General features: G+C 36.2%; 1 protein-coding gene across 1 annotated transcript; it reads right to left on the minus strand.

Moving 5' to 3' along the window:
- Positions 1 to 1,856: 1,856 nt before the first annotated feature.
- LOC139892071 (pentatricopeptide repeat-containing protein At5g66520-like) lies at positions 1,857 to 3,576 on the minus strand. Its single transcript, XM_071875105.1, has one exon. It carries the CDS (start codon positions 3,489 to 3,491, stop codon positions 2,163 to 2,165), a length of 1,329 nt encoding a protein of 442 aa, XP_071731206.1. The 5' UTR covers positions 3,492 to 3,576; the 3' UTR covers positions 1,857 to 2,162.
- Positions 3,577 to 17,136: the final 13,560 nt, after the last annotated feature.

The following is a 17,136-nucleotide window of genomic DNA, read 5'->3' on the forward strand; positions in this document are numbered from 1 at the left end:
TAATGATTATGTAAATGGGTAAACTTTGACAAACCTTATCTGTAGTTTGTTGACCCATATTGAGATGTGTTCTGTGTTGGACTGATGGTGATATGGTTATGTTACCCAAACCTTGTGTGACTAATTGTGTATTAATTTGAACTTCATTACGCTGATGCTAACATAACAAAAATGTGAAGGAGATAAAAGATGTTAGTAGATGCAAAATTTAACCCTGCTAAAATGGAAACAACAAAAACATCATTTGTTAAATTACCAGATGACCGTATTTTTCATAGTACATCCGCCAGCAATCGCTCAAAGAATTACCAACTATAACAAAAAACGAATATAATTATTACTTATATTATAATATAATTAAATTAAACTATATGAGTGAAGATGATGAACTGATATATATACACAAACATATACACATAACAACAGGTTCTTGATCAACTACATGATGAGCGAAAATAGCAGCTGTCTGGTTTAACCCTTTTCTCTTCATGTAATCAAGAAGATATCTGTCCAATCTGTTGCAAAATCAAAATTATTTATATACACAAACAACAAAGTATATAATCATAAAACAAACAATAAGAACTTACAGATTCTGAATAGTTATAACTTGTTGATACGAACTTTGTGGGACCGACGTTTGGTTCCTAGGTGTCCAATTTTGCGGATTAGTGGAGACGTTCTTACCCTTCAGATTATGTAAAGGAGGCACTGGGTTATTTACAAAGATCAAGAAATTTTACATGACTGAAACTAAACTGTAAAGTATGAAATATATTATGCACAAATAATAAATGAAACTGTAATGTATCTTAAATATGTAATGCGTAAATTTTGACAAACCCGATAAGAAGAATCTTGACCCATATTGAGATGGATTATGTCAACTGGATGATGACCTGCAGGTGATGTATTTATGTTAGCCGAACTTTGCGGGACCGATTGCTGATTAATGGGTGTCTGATTTTGCGGATTCATTTGAACTTCATTATGCTGATGGTAATGTAACATAAAAATGAATGAAAATTGGAAAGAAAGATGTTAGCAGTCTAGCAGAGTAAGATCAATACTAGTTACTTTGAAAAAATGATAAAAACAAGTAATTACCTGATCAGAAAGCATTTGCACATAAAAGCAACGATAAATCACTGATTCTGGGGACTTAGATCATCAATTTAAATCAAGAAACTGTACAATTTAAAGAAACAAGATTGATGAATGATGATGTATTAATGAAGAAGATTTTGTTTCAAGAATTGAATGAAATTTGCTAACTTTAGTTGATTGAAAGAAGGAGGAACTTGAATTTATGATACAGAGGAATGGGTGGTTAACAGAAAATGGTTTATAGGAGAAACGGTTTAACTGATTTTGGAGGGAATTCAAGTTTTTCCGTTATTTTTAAATTATTTTATTTAGTGTTAATAGTAGAACAGAGCAGGCGGGTTAAGTTGGGTAATCTTACAGTGAAAATGATTGGTTCGGGTTAAGCTTTTTTAATAACCGTTTCATTTGAGAATAATTGATATTCATAATGATATTTAATGGTGACTGTAAACACTCTTTTAAATAATATAATAACATTTTTTTGGTGTGTTTCTGTTGTTTTTATTCTAATTAGATGCAGCAGAAAGCAAGAAATGATAATTGAGCCCCCTTACATATTGAACAATTTGTAAACCGCATGATATTTTGTTGCTTGCCATATGATATTTCCCGCCGTGGTTTATGTGAAGCCTTAGTTACTTATAAAAGCGTCAGTGATGTTAGATATGGATTGTGCATTGACATTCCACCATCTTAGAAGTATATTTTACATATTTATTTTTTATTTTAAACAAATAGCCATTGCTCAATTAATTGCAGGTGCTGATAAAATTGCCAAATCTCCATCTCTACAATGACAATTTTTTTTTTTAGTTCTGCAATATTTTTTTTTTTTTTGAAAGGCCAAACTTTGCATTAAAAGAAAACATCGAGTACAAGAATACAAGCACTTCCAAGAAACATGGAAGGCAACACGAAGGAGAGTTCTGCAATATTTTGCCTGCCAAATTCAATCCACGCACCAAAAATGTCATTTCCTTGACTTTTGTTTCGCAACATGTAACTGACCAAAGTTCGACTTGCCAGTTTTACTTAAAACATTGCATTATCACAAATCATGATACACCAGTACTAAGAAAACTTACTCCTCTAGCTTTTTTAACATTCTGGCTAACCATTAACCTTCTAATCCTTTCTGCATCATCCCACTTCTCACCCATAACAAACAAATCGGCAATTAGACTATAAACACCTCCATCTTTCTCTGGCCTCAACATCTCTATCACTCGATAAATCACTCTTTCAGCCATCTTAAAATTATCTTGCACCTTACACGAGTTTAAAAACGATCCCCAAATATTCATATTAGCCTCAGTCTGCATACTCATAATAACTTCGTATGCATTTTCCAGCTTTCCTGATTTCCCATATAAATCAACCATACAACAATAATGATGAACATTGGGCTTCAACCCGTATTCCTCAATCATTTTAAAGTACTTTCGGCCCTCATCAATCAACCCAGCCTGCACACAAGCAGTTAATATCCCTGTGAACGTGAACTCGTTAGGTTTAACGCCCGTTTCTTGCATCCTCTCAAACAGGGTTCTTGCTTCGTTAACATAACCATGTTGTGCAGCCCCACAAATTAACGCAGTCCAAGAGAAAACATTTGTATCTCTCATCATATTAAACACCAATGTAGCAACTTTCAAGAACCCACATTTCGCATACATATCGATTAACGCGGTTCCAAGTTCAACATTGACCACCCATTCGTTCTTTATAATAAACCCGTGAATAGACTTCCCCAAAACCAACCCAAATGAACCCATACGTCCACACCCTCCTAAAACCGCGCACAAAGTAAACTGGTCGGGTTTTAGCTTTTCATCAATCAACATCTTACAAAAGAGTTCGAGTCCTTTTCGCCTATGACCGTTATGGAAGTAAGCTGCAATCATCGCAGACCAAGAAACAATATTTCTCAAAGGCATTTCATCAAATAAGGACCTTGCTTTTTCTATATTACCTAATCTTGAAAACCCAGTGATCATAGTATTCCATGTAACAATATTTCTCTCAGGCATTTCATCGAACACATCACGGGCATCACCGAAACAGACATTCGAGTATCCATGCAAGAGAGATGACATAATGTAGACATTGGATATGAATCCTTGTTTCAAAATATGGGAATGAAGGTGACGAATCAGAGGGAGGTTATGTAAACGGGTGCAAGCTGTAAGCGTATAAAGGACGGTGAAGCAATCAACGGGGATCGATTCAAGGCGCATTTGAGCGTAAATTTGCATAGATTTTTGAGGGGAGGATGCATTTTTGATGTCTGAAATGTGTTTTGACGTTGAAATTGATGATGCTAATAGGAAAACTGGTTCATAGAGTAGCGATTGCTTTAATGGGCGACATAAAATCTGGGGCATCTTCTTTGTTTACATGTTTGAAAGTGAACTAGAATTTTTCAAATGACACGAATGTTCCTTCTCATCATCTACAAATTCACCAATTGGTCAATCTATTCGAGAAATAATTATCGGCTGAAGGAGGAATTTTTTTTTAAAGGTACCAAATTTTTTTTAAAAGAGTAATAATTTTTTTGACAAAATTACTTTTTGCCAGTTTCATTCATATGTTTTATATTTTGCATTTTTTATCCTTAAAAGCATTTTAAAGTCCCAATTTCATCCCTCACCCTAATGATGGTTAACTGAGTCCGTTAAAACTATTCACAGGGACTAGTCCCTGTGAATAGTTAAAGATTACGTGAATAGTTCATGTGAATAATTTTAACGGACCCAGTTAACCATCGTTAGAGTGAGGGATGAAATTGGGACTTTAAAATGCTTTTAAGTATGAAAAATGCAAAACATAAAACACAGGGATGAAACGGGCAAAAAGTGAAAAACACAGGGACGAAATGGGCAATTTTGTCCAAGTTTTTTTTTTGGCAAAATATGAAGGTTTTTGGAAAAAATATAAAGATTTTTGGACAAAATACGAAGGATTTTGGGCAAATTCGAAAGCTTTGGGGACAAAATATAAAGACTTAGGGCAAAAAAATTTCAATGGTGCAAAAATCGGAAAATACAAAATTTTTATACTGAAGTTACAAATCCACTTGCCCCACCCTCCCTACATATTTCTGCCTCTGTAACCTAGGGTGTGTTTAGATGAAACTAGCTGGAGCTGGAGCTTTTGAGATAGAGCTGAAGCTGGAGCTTATTTTTGAAGCTAGTAACTGGAGCTTATTATTTTTTATAAGTGTTTGATAAATTAGTTGGAGCTAATTTTTCAGTTCATAAGCTATACTTTTTTTCATAAGCTACTATAAGTAGCTTATTTTTTTTTAAGAGCTTATAAAATTAATAAGCTATACTTTTAATGTCAACCTAGCAAAGTTTATGACTTGTAGCTTATTAAAATCATAAGCTCAAGTTCCTATAAACTCTCATAAGCTCTCATAAATTCGTCACCCAAACACACCCCTGGAGTATAACTTTTATTCTAAAAAAAAAAAAGGTTAATAAACACGTAAAGAATAATAAAAAATACAAGTTTAATACTCCTACAAATATCATTACATCAAACACCTTTAACTTTACTGTTTTAACCTTATCTTTTATCCATATATTTTGTTTCGCGCGCATATATTGTAGAAAAAACTTTACTTCAATATTCTTATCAATTTTATAAGTCAACGATAAAAATGAAAAAACCGTAAAGAATAAAAAATAATAGATTCGACACGGATGGCTTATATGTACATGTTATCAATTGACGCTAAAATAAACTTCATCTCTTAACACAATTTGTAAACCGTGAGATTTGAGATTTCTTGATCGCAACTAGAAAATTCTAGATTATAGCTGAGTCTGTAACGACCCGACTTTTTCGACTAGCTTTTATGCTTTGTATTTTTGCGAAACTGCGTATTTGTGCGTACTGTGTTACTTTATTACTCCGGAACCTTGGCATACGTGTTTTATATTCATATATACTTTAAAACGTGTCTTGGTGTATGTAGAATGCTTAACTTGTCCACCGGATGCTTTATAACCGTTAGTGTTACTTGCCGTTACGAATAAACCGCGGACTGCGCGCACGTTTGACTTTTGTCGGAACCGGAGCTTTTGGACTGCGAAATATTGCTCGCACCCTGGGTGGTGCGGCTGAGCCAGTTAATTATTATTTTATAATAATAATTACTTGGACCTTTGGATGCTTAATTTTATTTATTTAATTGCTAAAGCCCAATAGTTAGTCTTGTTGGACTTTCTACCTTGTTGGGCTCAAGCCCACCCTACTCTAGCTAGTGACCCAATTAATTAGCCCAAGCATAATTACTAGTGACCCATAATAATAAATAAATAATTAATTAATTAATTAGTGAGTCATACTAGCATAATGGATAAGGTTTATCTAATTGTCACATGGGATTCTAGCAAAAGGACACACTTTAGACACCATTAGCCAAAAAGTAAAGTTTTGTCTCCCCCTCCCCTCCCTCAAAATTTCGGCCACCAAGGAGGCCTCATGGCCACCTCATCAATCCATGTGAATCTCTAATGCTTATAAATACTAGCCTTTAGTCTCTCATTCCAACACTTGATCATTTTGATTTTTCACACACTTGTTCTTTCTTTCCTTCCATACTTGTAAGTTTTCTTTTTCTTCCTCTTTTCCTTCAATATTTTCGTGTATCATCATCATTCATCTATGGAGATCAAGTTCCTTTTAGCTTGATCTTACTTATATCTTGTTGATTCAAGCATGAATCTTTCAAGAACAACAAAGATTCAAGCTTTCTAGCTTAAATCTTCATATCTTTTGTAGATCTACTTCTTTTATACTTTAATCTTTCTATTTTGTAATAAAGATTCAAACTTTTGTTTGTAATCTTCATGCAGCTTCAAGATCCAAGCTTTATGCTTCAAGATCTTCAAGAACAAACAAGATGCAAGCTTTCTAGCTTGAATCTTCATATCTTTTTGTTAGATCTAAGTTCTTTTTGCTTTGATCTTATTATTTTGTTAAAAAGATTCAAACTTGTGTTTGTTATCTTCATATATCTTAAAGATCCAAGCTTTATGCTTCAAGATCTTCAAGAACATCAAAGGTTCAAGCTTTCTAGCTTTGCAACCTTGTAACTTGTGTGAAATGGATCCAAGCTCTCTAGCTTAGGGTTCCATCACCTCTCTAGACTTGGATTGTGCTTATACTTGTTGAATTAATGTAAAGTTTGTAACTTTAGTTGTTATTGTGAATTGAAATTGTGTTAAGACTAAGGATATGATGTAACCTTGGTTCATCATCCATCTAAGACTCATGAATGAGTTGTGTTCTTACTTGGTCTTAACATATTGTGTATTGGTGGTGAATCTTGGTCAAAAGTGATGCTAAACCATCAACGAGTTGTACACTTGAAGCTACAAGCATCAAGGATGAGAACCGTGATGAGCATCAAGCACCAAGAACCCCACCGGAGCACTTACCTACTGTCTTTTGTATCTGATCAGGCCACCTGGGCTACTGGAAAGTTGATTTTCAGTTAGTTCGGTTTGAGTAGATGATTTTCCGTTTAGGCCTCGTCTTAATCCGAGTTATGGTTTAGGATTTATGGCCCTCCGAGAGTCACTACACCCTATTAACGTTGTGCTAAAATTTCTGACCTACTCGCACTTAAACCGTCGCTACGGTCAAACGAAGACGATTTAGGTTCTGAAAATTGGTCAGCTGTTAGGGGACTCACATACGGAGCCATAGCCACTGACTATGCATCTTTTCGATTTACATAGAGGTCGTAGTAGCTGATCGAAGTCAGCCTATTGTTTCGATCTCTATTCTTGTCGAACTTACTTAGCTTTTATGATGATGAATGATGATGATGATGACACTTAAACTTATTTTATGCACTATTAGAATTTATAAAGACAACCTACTGACCTAGTAACCCTTGATTTAGGTTGACGACCTTTCGGACCGACTTACTACTTGCGTACTTTCATTACCAACTTTACCGCTTTTATCACTGTGAGTTATAGTATCCCTTTTTACCACTTTTACTATTTTTTGAACTGAGAATACATGCGCTTTTTACGTTTTACATACTAGGCACGAGTACTTAAACTTTATATGTGTGTGAGTTATATAACGGCATAAACATTCCCTTTAGCACGGTAACGTTTAGTCATTGGTTTTTGAGCCGGTGAACGCGAATCTTAGATATGGATCCATAGGGTTTGACATCTCCACTCGGGCTAGTCGTACTAGCATTTAACGGGTGTTTAATACTTCGTGAACATACGCATTCGCCAAGTGTACTTTCAGGGGGTTATAAATGTTAAGTCTAGTTACCGGGTGCCCACGGTTATACATATACTTTATCTTACTGATTTGAATTACTGATTTGAAACGCTTGTTTGAAGCACTGAAATCTCTTGGCCTACATTACATTACTGATTACAAACAAACTATAGCTCACCAACATTCGTGTTGACTTTTTTAAGCATGTATTTTTCAGGTGCTTAGACGTTGTTGCTTCCGCTGTTAGACTTGCTGTTAGACTTGCTGTTATATACTTGCTGTTATGGACCTGCTGTATTAGATTTCCACAGCATTACTTAGAGATGTCTCAAGCATGGAACTTTTATTTTGCATTCGTGACTTACGTTATTTTAAAACAATGGCTTTGTAATGACCTTTGTACCATGTACTCATGTTAATGTTTTCTAGTCATCTTTTGTAAAACGCTATCTTTTTACAAATGCAAACTGGTTTTCAAACAGCATATAGTGTTTGACCTTGTAATGATCCTGTTGTCGATGATCCGTACGCAATGGTTTTGTACTGGGCGTCACAGTTGGTATCAGAGCATTGGTTGTAGGGAATTAGGTTGCATTAGTGAGTCTAGATCGGACCAAGTAGGATTCACTAATAGGACTAATCTACAACTTGCTTGTTTACTTGTTTCTGCGGGACCTTCTTCATGCTACTGTGTTATAATACTGCATGTTACTGATTATTACTACTGCATGCTACTGCTTACTTTTATTGCTGTATGATCTTACTGCATGCTATTGCTTATCTTTACCGCCATGCGAACTTGCTGTAGGCTTATTTCCGCTATTGCATGATTACTATCTGCTTTCACATATTACTTCTGTTTAGCGCTGTTGATATTATTGCCATGCTGTGTACTATTTTAGACAACCTAGGTTGTTGTAGTGCCTGATTACATGCTTGCTTCATGTCTGCCATTCGCTATACCGACTTGGAAAACTTACCTTTCCTAGTACAGATGTTTTTCTGAACCATTTTCCCCACTCGTCTAGCCCTAAGGATTAGTATTGTAATCCACCTGTTAATACCGTTCCACCGTTCCGGAGATCGAAACATTACTTCACGCAATCTAGTAGGAGTACCCCTCGGATTACACGCCCACTAAAGTTGATCCTCGGAGGAGGAGATATGTGAGGACTTGTTGGAATAACCGCACCCCGAGCTCACTCTAATTAGCCACGCACAACGTATGAACATTAGAAGGTTGTTCACTTCCCGCAAGATGACCTGTATCCCGTACGCTTTCATGATCGTCACTTATCTCCTTCATTCTTCCCTACTGCTCGACGATCTAACAACACTTCTGGACATAGGTCCCCAACACTCTTAGGAATTGGAGAAGTCAGAAAGGCATCTCCTTTCACAAGGTCATAGTGTCTTCTACTGATGCTCAGCCATACCCAAGGACTTGAGAGTCGCCTCGAAACATATCGTATTACTACTTGCTACACGTACAACTCGACACGAGACCCATATTGAATTTATAGAAAGGAACCTAACGACATTACCGGAACCCGAGCATTTTGAAGAAGTTTCGAGACATTTAGATGCATGACCTACGGAACCTACGCACCCACACCGAGAAACTGTGAGATTAATTATGTAGATTTTGTTTTGAGATAGCATAGATAAGGCACCGTTAGGTGGAATTGAGTAGAACTTGAAGTGAACACATTACATTGACCATATGGAGTGATATTGGAATGAACGTACGATTTAGTACAATATAATGACGCCAGGCCAGCGTGATTATATTGACGTAAATCATGCAGAAATCCCAATGTTACTATATAAGGAATATGAAGCGATTCAAAGGAAATTTTGGTAGGAACCACTTGAGTATACGCATTACGGTCTGATAAAGGTAGGAATAACCACTTAGCCTAGGTACTGAAAGAGAAGGGCCTGGATTGCAGAATTGATAACCCGAAAATTTGTTATAGATATACACACCCTGGGCACTTAAGTAAAAAGTTCTCAAATAGGAAAAACTTTGGACTTACTTGCGGTAGAGCAATCGTTATCTCAGTTATGGAGACTCGCATGGATCCTGATTTTAGTTAGGGTGCATTTCTTCACAACGTTTATTGTCTCTGAGATGTTAATACTATAGTGATAGAAACCTTACATCTAAGAACTTTAGCGTTATGACTAGTAAGCCATTAACAACCATAAGAGTTAAGTATTCTATAGGACAAAGTAATGGTAATCTGGCAGAGATAGAGGAATGATTTAAGGTAGTATCTTATAATTAACAGGTGGGTCATTTGGAGATGACCTCATGCCGACGAAACTTGGAAGTTTTATAGTAGTAGTTGGAAAGGATTAGTTACCTGCTTGATGTTATTTGAGAAGGTTGATGGAATTTTTCGCGATAGTATAATAAGATTTAGTTGGAATGGACTTTAGGATTAACCTAATACTCATCAAGATAGGAAGCTTTGATGAAATAGTTGGAACATATTGGCTTTCAAGGATGAAAGCGTAAGTTATTTATAGTAAGAATATTATTCGTATACCTCGCGAGAATGGTGAGCCAGAAGCCATCTGGGTTACTTCAACAACCCGAGATCCCACAATGGAAATGGGAAGGGATGACGTTGGATTTCATCCTGAAGACTACCAAAAACAATAGGCAGTTATGACACCATCTGGGTTATCGTTGACCGCCTCACCAAATCTGATCACTTTCTAGCCAGGAAAGGAACCGATACAATGGACAAACCTGCACAACGATACATAAAGGAAAATGTATCCCGTCACTTCGGCAATTCAAATTCTATCTTAAGGACTGGCCAGGAATCTTATTTGATACTCATTCTTACGCGACTCTAAATCCTAACTTACTCCGAGAGATTTCTTATTTGATGATAATCGTACCATCATCCTTCTTACGTCAATATTAGTCGTACCAGTTCGAAATTTCTAAAATCAATGGGTAGTTAATTCCCATCCTCATACTCTCCCACTCGTATCTCACTTATAAGCAACAACTTCACACTTAAGCATTTTTGGTCAAAGGACTTATGTCCTACTAAAAGTCATCAACCACATTTAAATTCAATAGTTTTTATTACCTCAAATGTCACCCGAAATTTTCAAAAATCTTTTACTCGATCTTTTCCCAACTTGTAATCTCCGAAATATGAAAATTTGTTTGCCAAAATTTTACACACACTATTTTACTGTGCGATCCTCTCAAAGTTTTATAAAAATTTATTTTATTGCCATTCGTACAAATTTTAGAAACCGTATATGTTAAATAATTACTTATTTTGACTAGTACACATGAAATTTTACTTTCACTTTTACAAATCAAAGCTTTTATTCAAAAGATATTTTACCTTAAAATGGTACGTGTTGCACATAACCCTAGTTTGCTAAGAACTTCGTTTCTTTTCTTACATTGTCACCTTAAACGATTTTTATAAAATTTTCGTTGCTTGTCAATATAAAATTTTTCGTTGCTTATTCGTATCCAAGTCTTCATGGAGACTTTACAACCATCGAAACCGAGAGATTCATGGGTGTGTATGTGATGAAGGCACTTACTACCACGTCATGCAGAGCCTTCGGGCATCCATCAACACTTAAACCATTCAAAATTACTGCGTTACCCTAAGGATCTTATCCTTCACACCTGTCCGAGCGATGCTCTATCTTACACAACTCAAAGTCCTGACTTATTCCAAGGGATTCTCATCTAACGATATTAACATCATCAGTACTCCGACTTTAATATTGGCCATAACCTGTTTGGCATTTTTGCAAAGTCAAGAAACAATTAACATCTCATCCTCATGCTCTATCCTTCATACCTCACTTTTTAGCAACGGCTTCGCACGTGAACATTTTTGGGCCAAAGACTTAGGTCCTGATAATTTTCAAAACTACATTTAAGTCATTAGTTTTCATTACCTAGTAACATGTCAACCGATGATTCAAAGATTTTTTACTCGACCTTTTTCAACTCATAACCTCTGAAATACGAAAAACTATATTTATCAAAATATTTTGATTTTACACGTTGCTTATTTGTGCGGTCCGCACGAGATTATGGACAAATGAAAGTAATAAAATTTTTCGGTCACTTACGCGATTTATAAAATCATATATGTATATATATAATTAAGTTAACAAATTTACCCTTACTTATTTTGGTTAATACCTACTAAGTTATACCTTCAAATTATTTAACAATCGCTCCTTTAATGAGTTGTTTAACTTAAGTCAAATAGTTTTATGCAAAATGGTACACGTTGTACATATTTCTAAATTTACTAAGAACTTCGTTCCGTTTATGTTGTCACATCAAACGTTTAAAGGTTTTTCAAAACTTCCTTGGTTGATTTTAAAGGTTTTCGTATTAAGCTACACCATGTATGGATCACACTTCTTCTCGCCCTCCGTTAGGGATGCAACTTACTATTAAAATCCTTGTTAAAAACACTTGAGCCACTTTGAGTGGCAGATTTTTTTTAAAAAAAAAAAAGGAAAAAAAAATTTTAAGAAGTCTTTGCGCTCATGAAATGTTCCTCTTAAGGTTAGACTTGGCAAAAACGCAATGTAACGACCCGTCAAAATCGCTATTGACGCGGCACGTTAATCATTGATTCCACAGTGAGGTTTTGACCTCTATATGATACGTTTTGATAAAATATTGCATTCATTAAAATAAGTGACTTTCTAAACATAGAAAGTTATAAACATGTGGGCGAGTGCTTAGGTATAAGCAAAACCCCGAAATACATAAGTCTTTAATTTACAGGTTGACATCACAGTCCAATTATTTATTACACAACGCAGTTTTATTTTGAATGCAATAAACTTTGTACAAAGCATGAGAGACTCCATGCAGGCAACAAGCACATCACAGCGGAAGCATTCTAAGGACCTGAGAATAAAACATGCTAAAAAGTCAACACGAATGTTGGTGAGTTATTTGTTTAATTGCTCGAGTCATAAACATATATAAAGATAGACCACAAGATTTCATCAAAAGTTTATCAATAGATTCTACGTAACAGAGCACCCTGGTAACTAAACTTAACGCTATAGTGATAATTACCCCATTCGTTTTAATACACGCAAACCAACGTATCTTAAACTCAAATAACATACGTCCGTTAAAAGGCTAGCGCTCTAGCTCGGACGGGGATGTCAAGCCCTATGGATCCATATACAATTATTCGCGCCCACCAGTCCATATCCTATGTACTGGCAGCTACTAGTTACCAAAGCTAAGGGATTTTCGGTATAACTCAGTGTAGAATTTTGTATGTACTTGTGTCTTATTGCGTTTAAAATAAATTGCATGTATTCTCAGCCCAAAAATATTTAAAGCATTTAAAAAGGGAGACTATAACTCACAGTTCAATATTGAGACTCAATATTGTAGGCAAATTGCGTAGACGTAATGACGGTAGATGACTGTCTGGTTGGCCTTGGATTCAAGAACAATACCCCAAACAATACCCAATATTTCCTTAGCTTAAAGCGGTTTGAAACCCGAATTAAAACACCCTCGAATATACTTTATTATTATTAACTTAAATTAAAATTAAAATTATAATTATAAATTAAAATTTACGTACATAAATAATTATGAAGAATTTCGTCGAGCAAAACTGACATTTTATAGTACTTTTCGATTTACTGTAGCTCATGCGATCGCATGAGTTTTCAGTGTTTTTGCCATGCGATCGCATGGCCGCCTTTTCTGTTTTTGTTTGCTAGTTCGTCGACATCAAATAGTATTTTACTGTAGCAAATAGTGTTTTACTGTAGTAAATAGTGTTTACTGTAGCAAATAGTGTTTTACTGTAGCAATTCACTGTAGCAAAGTCGTTTTCACTGTAGCACTGTAGCAAAATACGGTTTCACTGTAGCAAATAGTGTTTTACTGTAGCAAATATATTTTTACTGTAGCAATTAATGTTTTACTGTAGGAAAGTCGTTTTTACTTGTACATCTTATAATATATATATATATATATATATATATATATATATATATATATATATATACATACATATATGTATATTTACATAATATTAAATCATAAAGAGAATTGGTTTAAATTAGTCGAAATTTTTCGGGTCATCACAGTACCTCCCCCTTAAAGAAAATTTCGTCCCGAAATTTTGAGTAGTACCTGTTTCATGAGCGATATCAGTGAACAAATGTGGATACTTTTGCTTCATCTGATCTTCACGTTCCCAAGTAAACTCGGGTCCTCGTCTTGCGTTCCAGCGAACCCTAACTATCGGTATTTTGCTTTGTTTTAATTGTTTGACCTCACGGTCCATGATTTCAACAGGTTCTTCGATAAAATGGAGTTTATCATTGATTCGTATTTCGTCAAGAGGAATTACGACATCCTCTTCAGCTAAACATTTCTTTAAATTTGACACATGAAATGTGTTGTGAACACTACTAAGTTCTTGCGGTAGCTTTAATCGATAAGCAACTGTTCCAATTCTTTCGATGATTTTAAAGGGTCCTACGTACCTAGGACTTAGCTTTCCTCGTTTACCGAATCGTACAACGCCTTTCCAGGGTGACACTTTCAACATGACTTTGTCGCCCACTTGAAATTCTAGCGGTTTTCTTCTTACATCAGCATAACTCTTTTGGCGACTCATGGCCGTTTTCAATCGCTGTTGTATTTGAATGATCTTTTCGGTGGTTTCGTGAATAATTTCTGGTCCAGTAAGTTGTCTTTCTCCTACTTCACTCCAACAGATAGGAGATCTGCACTTTCTACCGTAAAGTGCTTCAAATGGTGCTGCGTTGATGCTCGTATGATAGCTGTTATTGTATGAAAATTCTGCCAACGGTAAGTGTCGATCCCAACTGGTTCCAAAGTCAATCACGCATGCCCGTAACATGTCTTCCAATGTTTGTATTGTTCTTTCACTTTGACCATCTGTCTGTGGGTGATAAGCGGTGCTCATATCTAATCGAGTTCCCAATGCTTTTTGTAATGACTGCCAGAAACGTGATGTGAATCGGGTGTCGCGATCAGATATGATAGAGATGGGTACACCATGCCTGGAAACTACTTCCTTCAAATATAGGCGTGCTAATTTCTCCATACTGTCTGTCTCCTTTATTGGTAGAAAGTGAGCTGATTTAGTTAGACGATCAACTATCACCCAAATAGTATCATGACTACTTGCAGTCCTTGGCAATTTCGTAATGAAATCCATGGTTATTCTTTCCCATTTCCACTGCGGAATTTCTGGTTGTTGCAGTAATCCTGACGGCTTTTGGTGCTCAGCTTTGACCTTTGCACACGTTAAACATTTGCTTACATAAGTAGCAATTTCTGTTTTCATATTAGGCCACCAATAAAACTTCTTGAGATCGTGGTACATTTTTCCGTTTCCTGGGTGAATTGAGTACCTCGTTTTGTGTGCTTCATCCAGTACTAGTTGCCTTAGGTTACCATGTTTTGGTACCCATATCCTACCAGCAAAATACAGGGTTCCATCGGCTTTTTCTTCAAGTTGTTTTTCTAACCCTTTGCTTATTTCGCCTTTTTCGTTTTCTTCTTTTAAAGCCTCTAACTGTGCTGCTTGAATTTGCTTTGTGAGATCAGTACGAATTGTAATATTCAAAGCTCGGACCCTAAGAGGTTTTACTCTTTCTTTTCGACTTAGGGCATCAGCTACAACATTAGCCTTTCCGGGGTGGTAACGGATTTCACAATCGTAATCGTTTAACAACTCTACCCAGCGACGTTGTCTCATATTGAGTTGTTTTTGATCAAAAATATGCTGAAGACTCTTATGGTCGGTGTACACTGTACACTTGGTGCCATATAGATAGTGTCTCCATATTTTGAGTGCAAAAACTACAGCTCCAAGTTCCAAATCGTGTGTCGTATAGTTCTTTTCATGAATTTTTAGTTGTCGTGAGGCATATGCGATAACTTTTGTGCGTTGCATTAATACACATCCTAAACCTTGGCGCGAAGCGTCACAATAGATCACGAAATCATCATTTCCTTCTGGTAATGACAAAATGGGTGCAGACGTTAACTTCTTCTTTAATAACTGGAATGAGGATTCCTGTTCCGTGGACCAATCATACTTCTTTCCCTTTTGAGTCAATGCAGTTAAGGGTTTGGCGATTCTATAGAAATCTTGAATGAATCTTCGGTAGTAACCAGCAAGACCTAAGAATTGGCGAATTTGTGTTGGAGTCTTCGGGGTTTCCCATTTACTAATGGCTTCGATCTTGGCGGGGTCAACTTTAATTCCATGTTTACTGACAACATGGCCCAAAAATTGTACTTCTTGTAACCAGAAATCACACTTCGAAAATTTTGCGTACAATTCTTCTTTCTTGAGTATCTCTAGTACCAGTCTTAAGTGTTGCTCATGTTCTTCCTTGTTCTTAGAGTAAATCAATATGTCGTCGATAAAAACAATGACAAATTTGTCTAAATACGGTCTACAGATGCGATTCATTAGATCCATGAATACTGCTGGAGCATTAGTTAATCCAAAAGGCATGACTAGAAACTCATAGTGACCGTAACGGGTTCTGAACGCGGTTTTAGGAACATCTTCTTCCTTCACTCTCAGTTGATGATATCCGGAGCGTAGATCAATCTTAGAATAAACACTTGATCCTTGCAATTGATCAAACAAATCATCAATCCTCGGTAATGGGTACCGATTCTTGATCGTTAATTTGTTTAATTCTCTGTAATCTATGCACATTCTCATAGATCCATCCTTCTTCTTGACGAACAGAATAGGAGCACCCCAAGGTGAAAAACTAGGACGAATAAATCCACGGTCCGATAATTCTTGCAACTGGTCTTGTAATTCTTGCATTTCTGAAGGTGCAAGTCTATATGGAGATCGGGCTACAGGTGCAGCTCCTGGTATGAGATCAATCTGGAATTCTACACATCTGAGTGGAGGTAGCCCCGGTAATTCTTTTGGAAATACTCCGGGATATTCTCTTACAACCGGCATGTCATCAATGCTTCTTTCTTCAGTATCGATCTTCTTTACGTGTGCCAGAATAGCATAACAACCTTTTCTTATAAGTTTCTGGGCCTTCATGCAGCTGATAAAGTTCAGTTTTGAGTTGTTCTTCTCCCCATAAATCATTAATGACGTTTCATCCTTACGAGGGATGCGGATTGCTTTCTCAGCGCAAACAACTTCCGCTCTTGTTTTGGACATCCAGTCCATGCCAACGATTACATCAAAACTTCCTAATTCTACGGGTATCAAATCAATTTTGAAGGTTTCACCAGCGAGATTCATTTCGCAACCATGGCAAATTTTATCGGCTTTTATCAGTTTACCATTAGCTAATTCAATAGTATATTTATCGTCTAGAGGTAATGATGCACATTTTAGTTTAAAACTAAAGTCTTTACACATATAACTTCTATCAGCACCCGTATCAAACATAATAGAAGCTAGTTGATTATTAACGGTAAACGTACCCGTGACAAGATTAGGATCCTCACGTGCTTTACTGGCACTAACATTAAATGCCCTCCCACGTGCGGGTTCTTTGTTCTTCTCCTTATCAGGGCATTGATTTATAAAGTGACCAGACTTCCCGCATCCATAACATTTCTTGACATCGGTCGATTTTGTCTTTACTTCAGAAATGGTGGCATAACAATCTTTCGCCACATGTCCTTTCTTGTTGCACTTATCACAGACCACTTGGCAATAGCCTGCATGATGTGTG

This window comes from Rutidosis leptorrhynchoides, chromosome 2 (genome assembly GCF_046630445.1).
Source record: "Rutidosis leptorrhynchoides isolate AG116_Rl617_1_P2 chromosome 2, CSIRO_AGI_Rlap_v1, whole genome shotgun sequence".
Taxonomy (NCBI): Eukaryota; Viridiplantae; Streptophyta; class Magnoliopsida; order Asterales; family Asteraceae; genus Rutidosis; species Rutidosis leptorrhynchoides.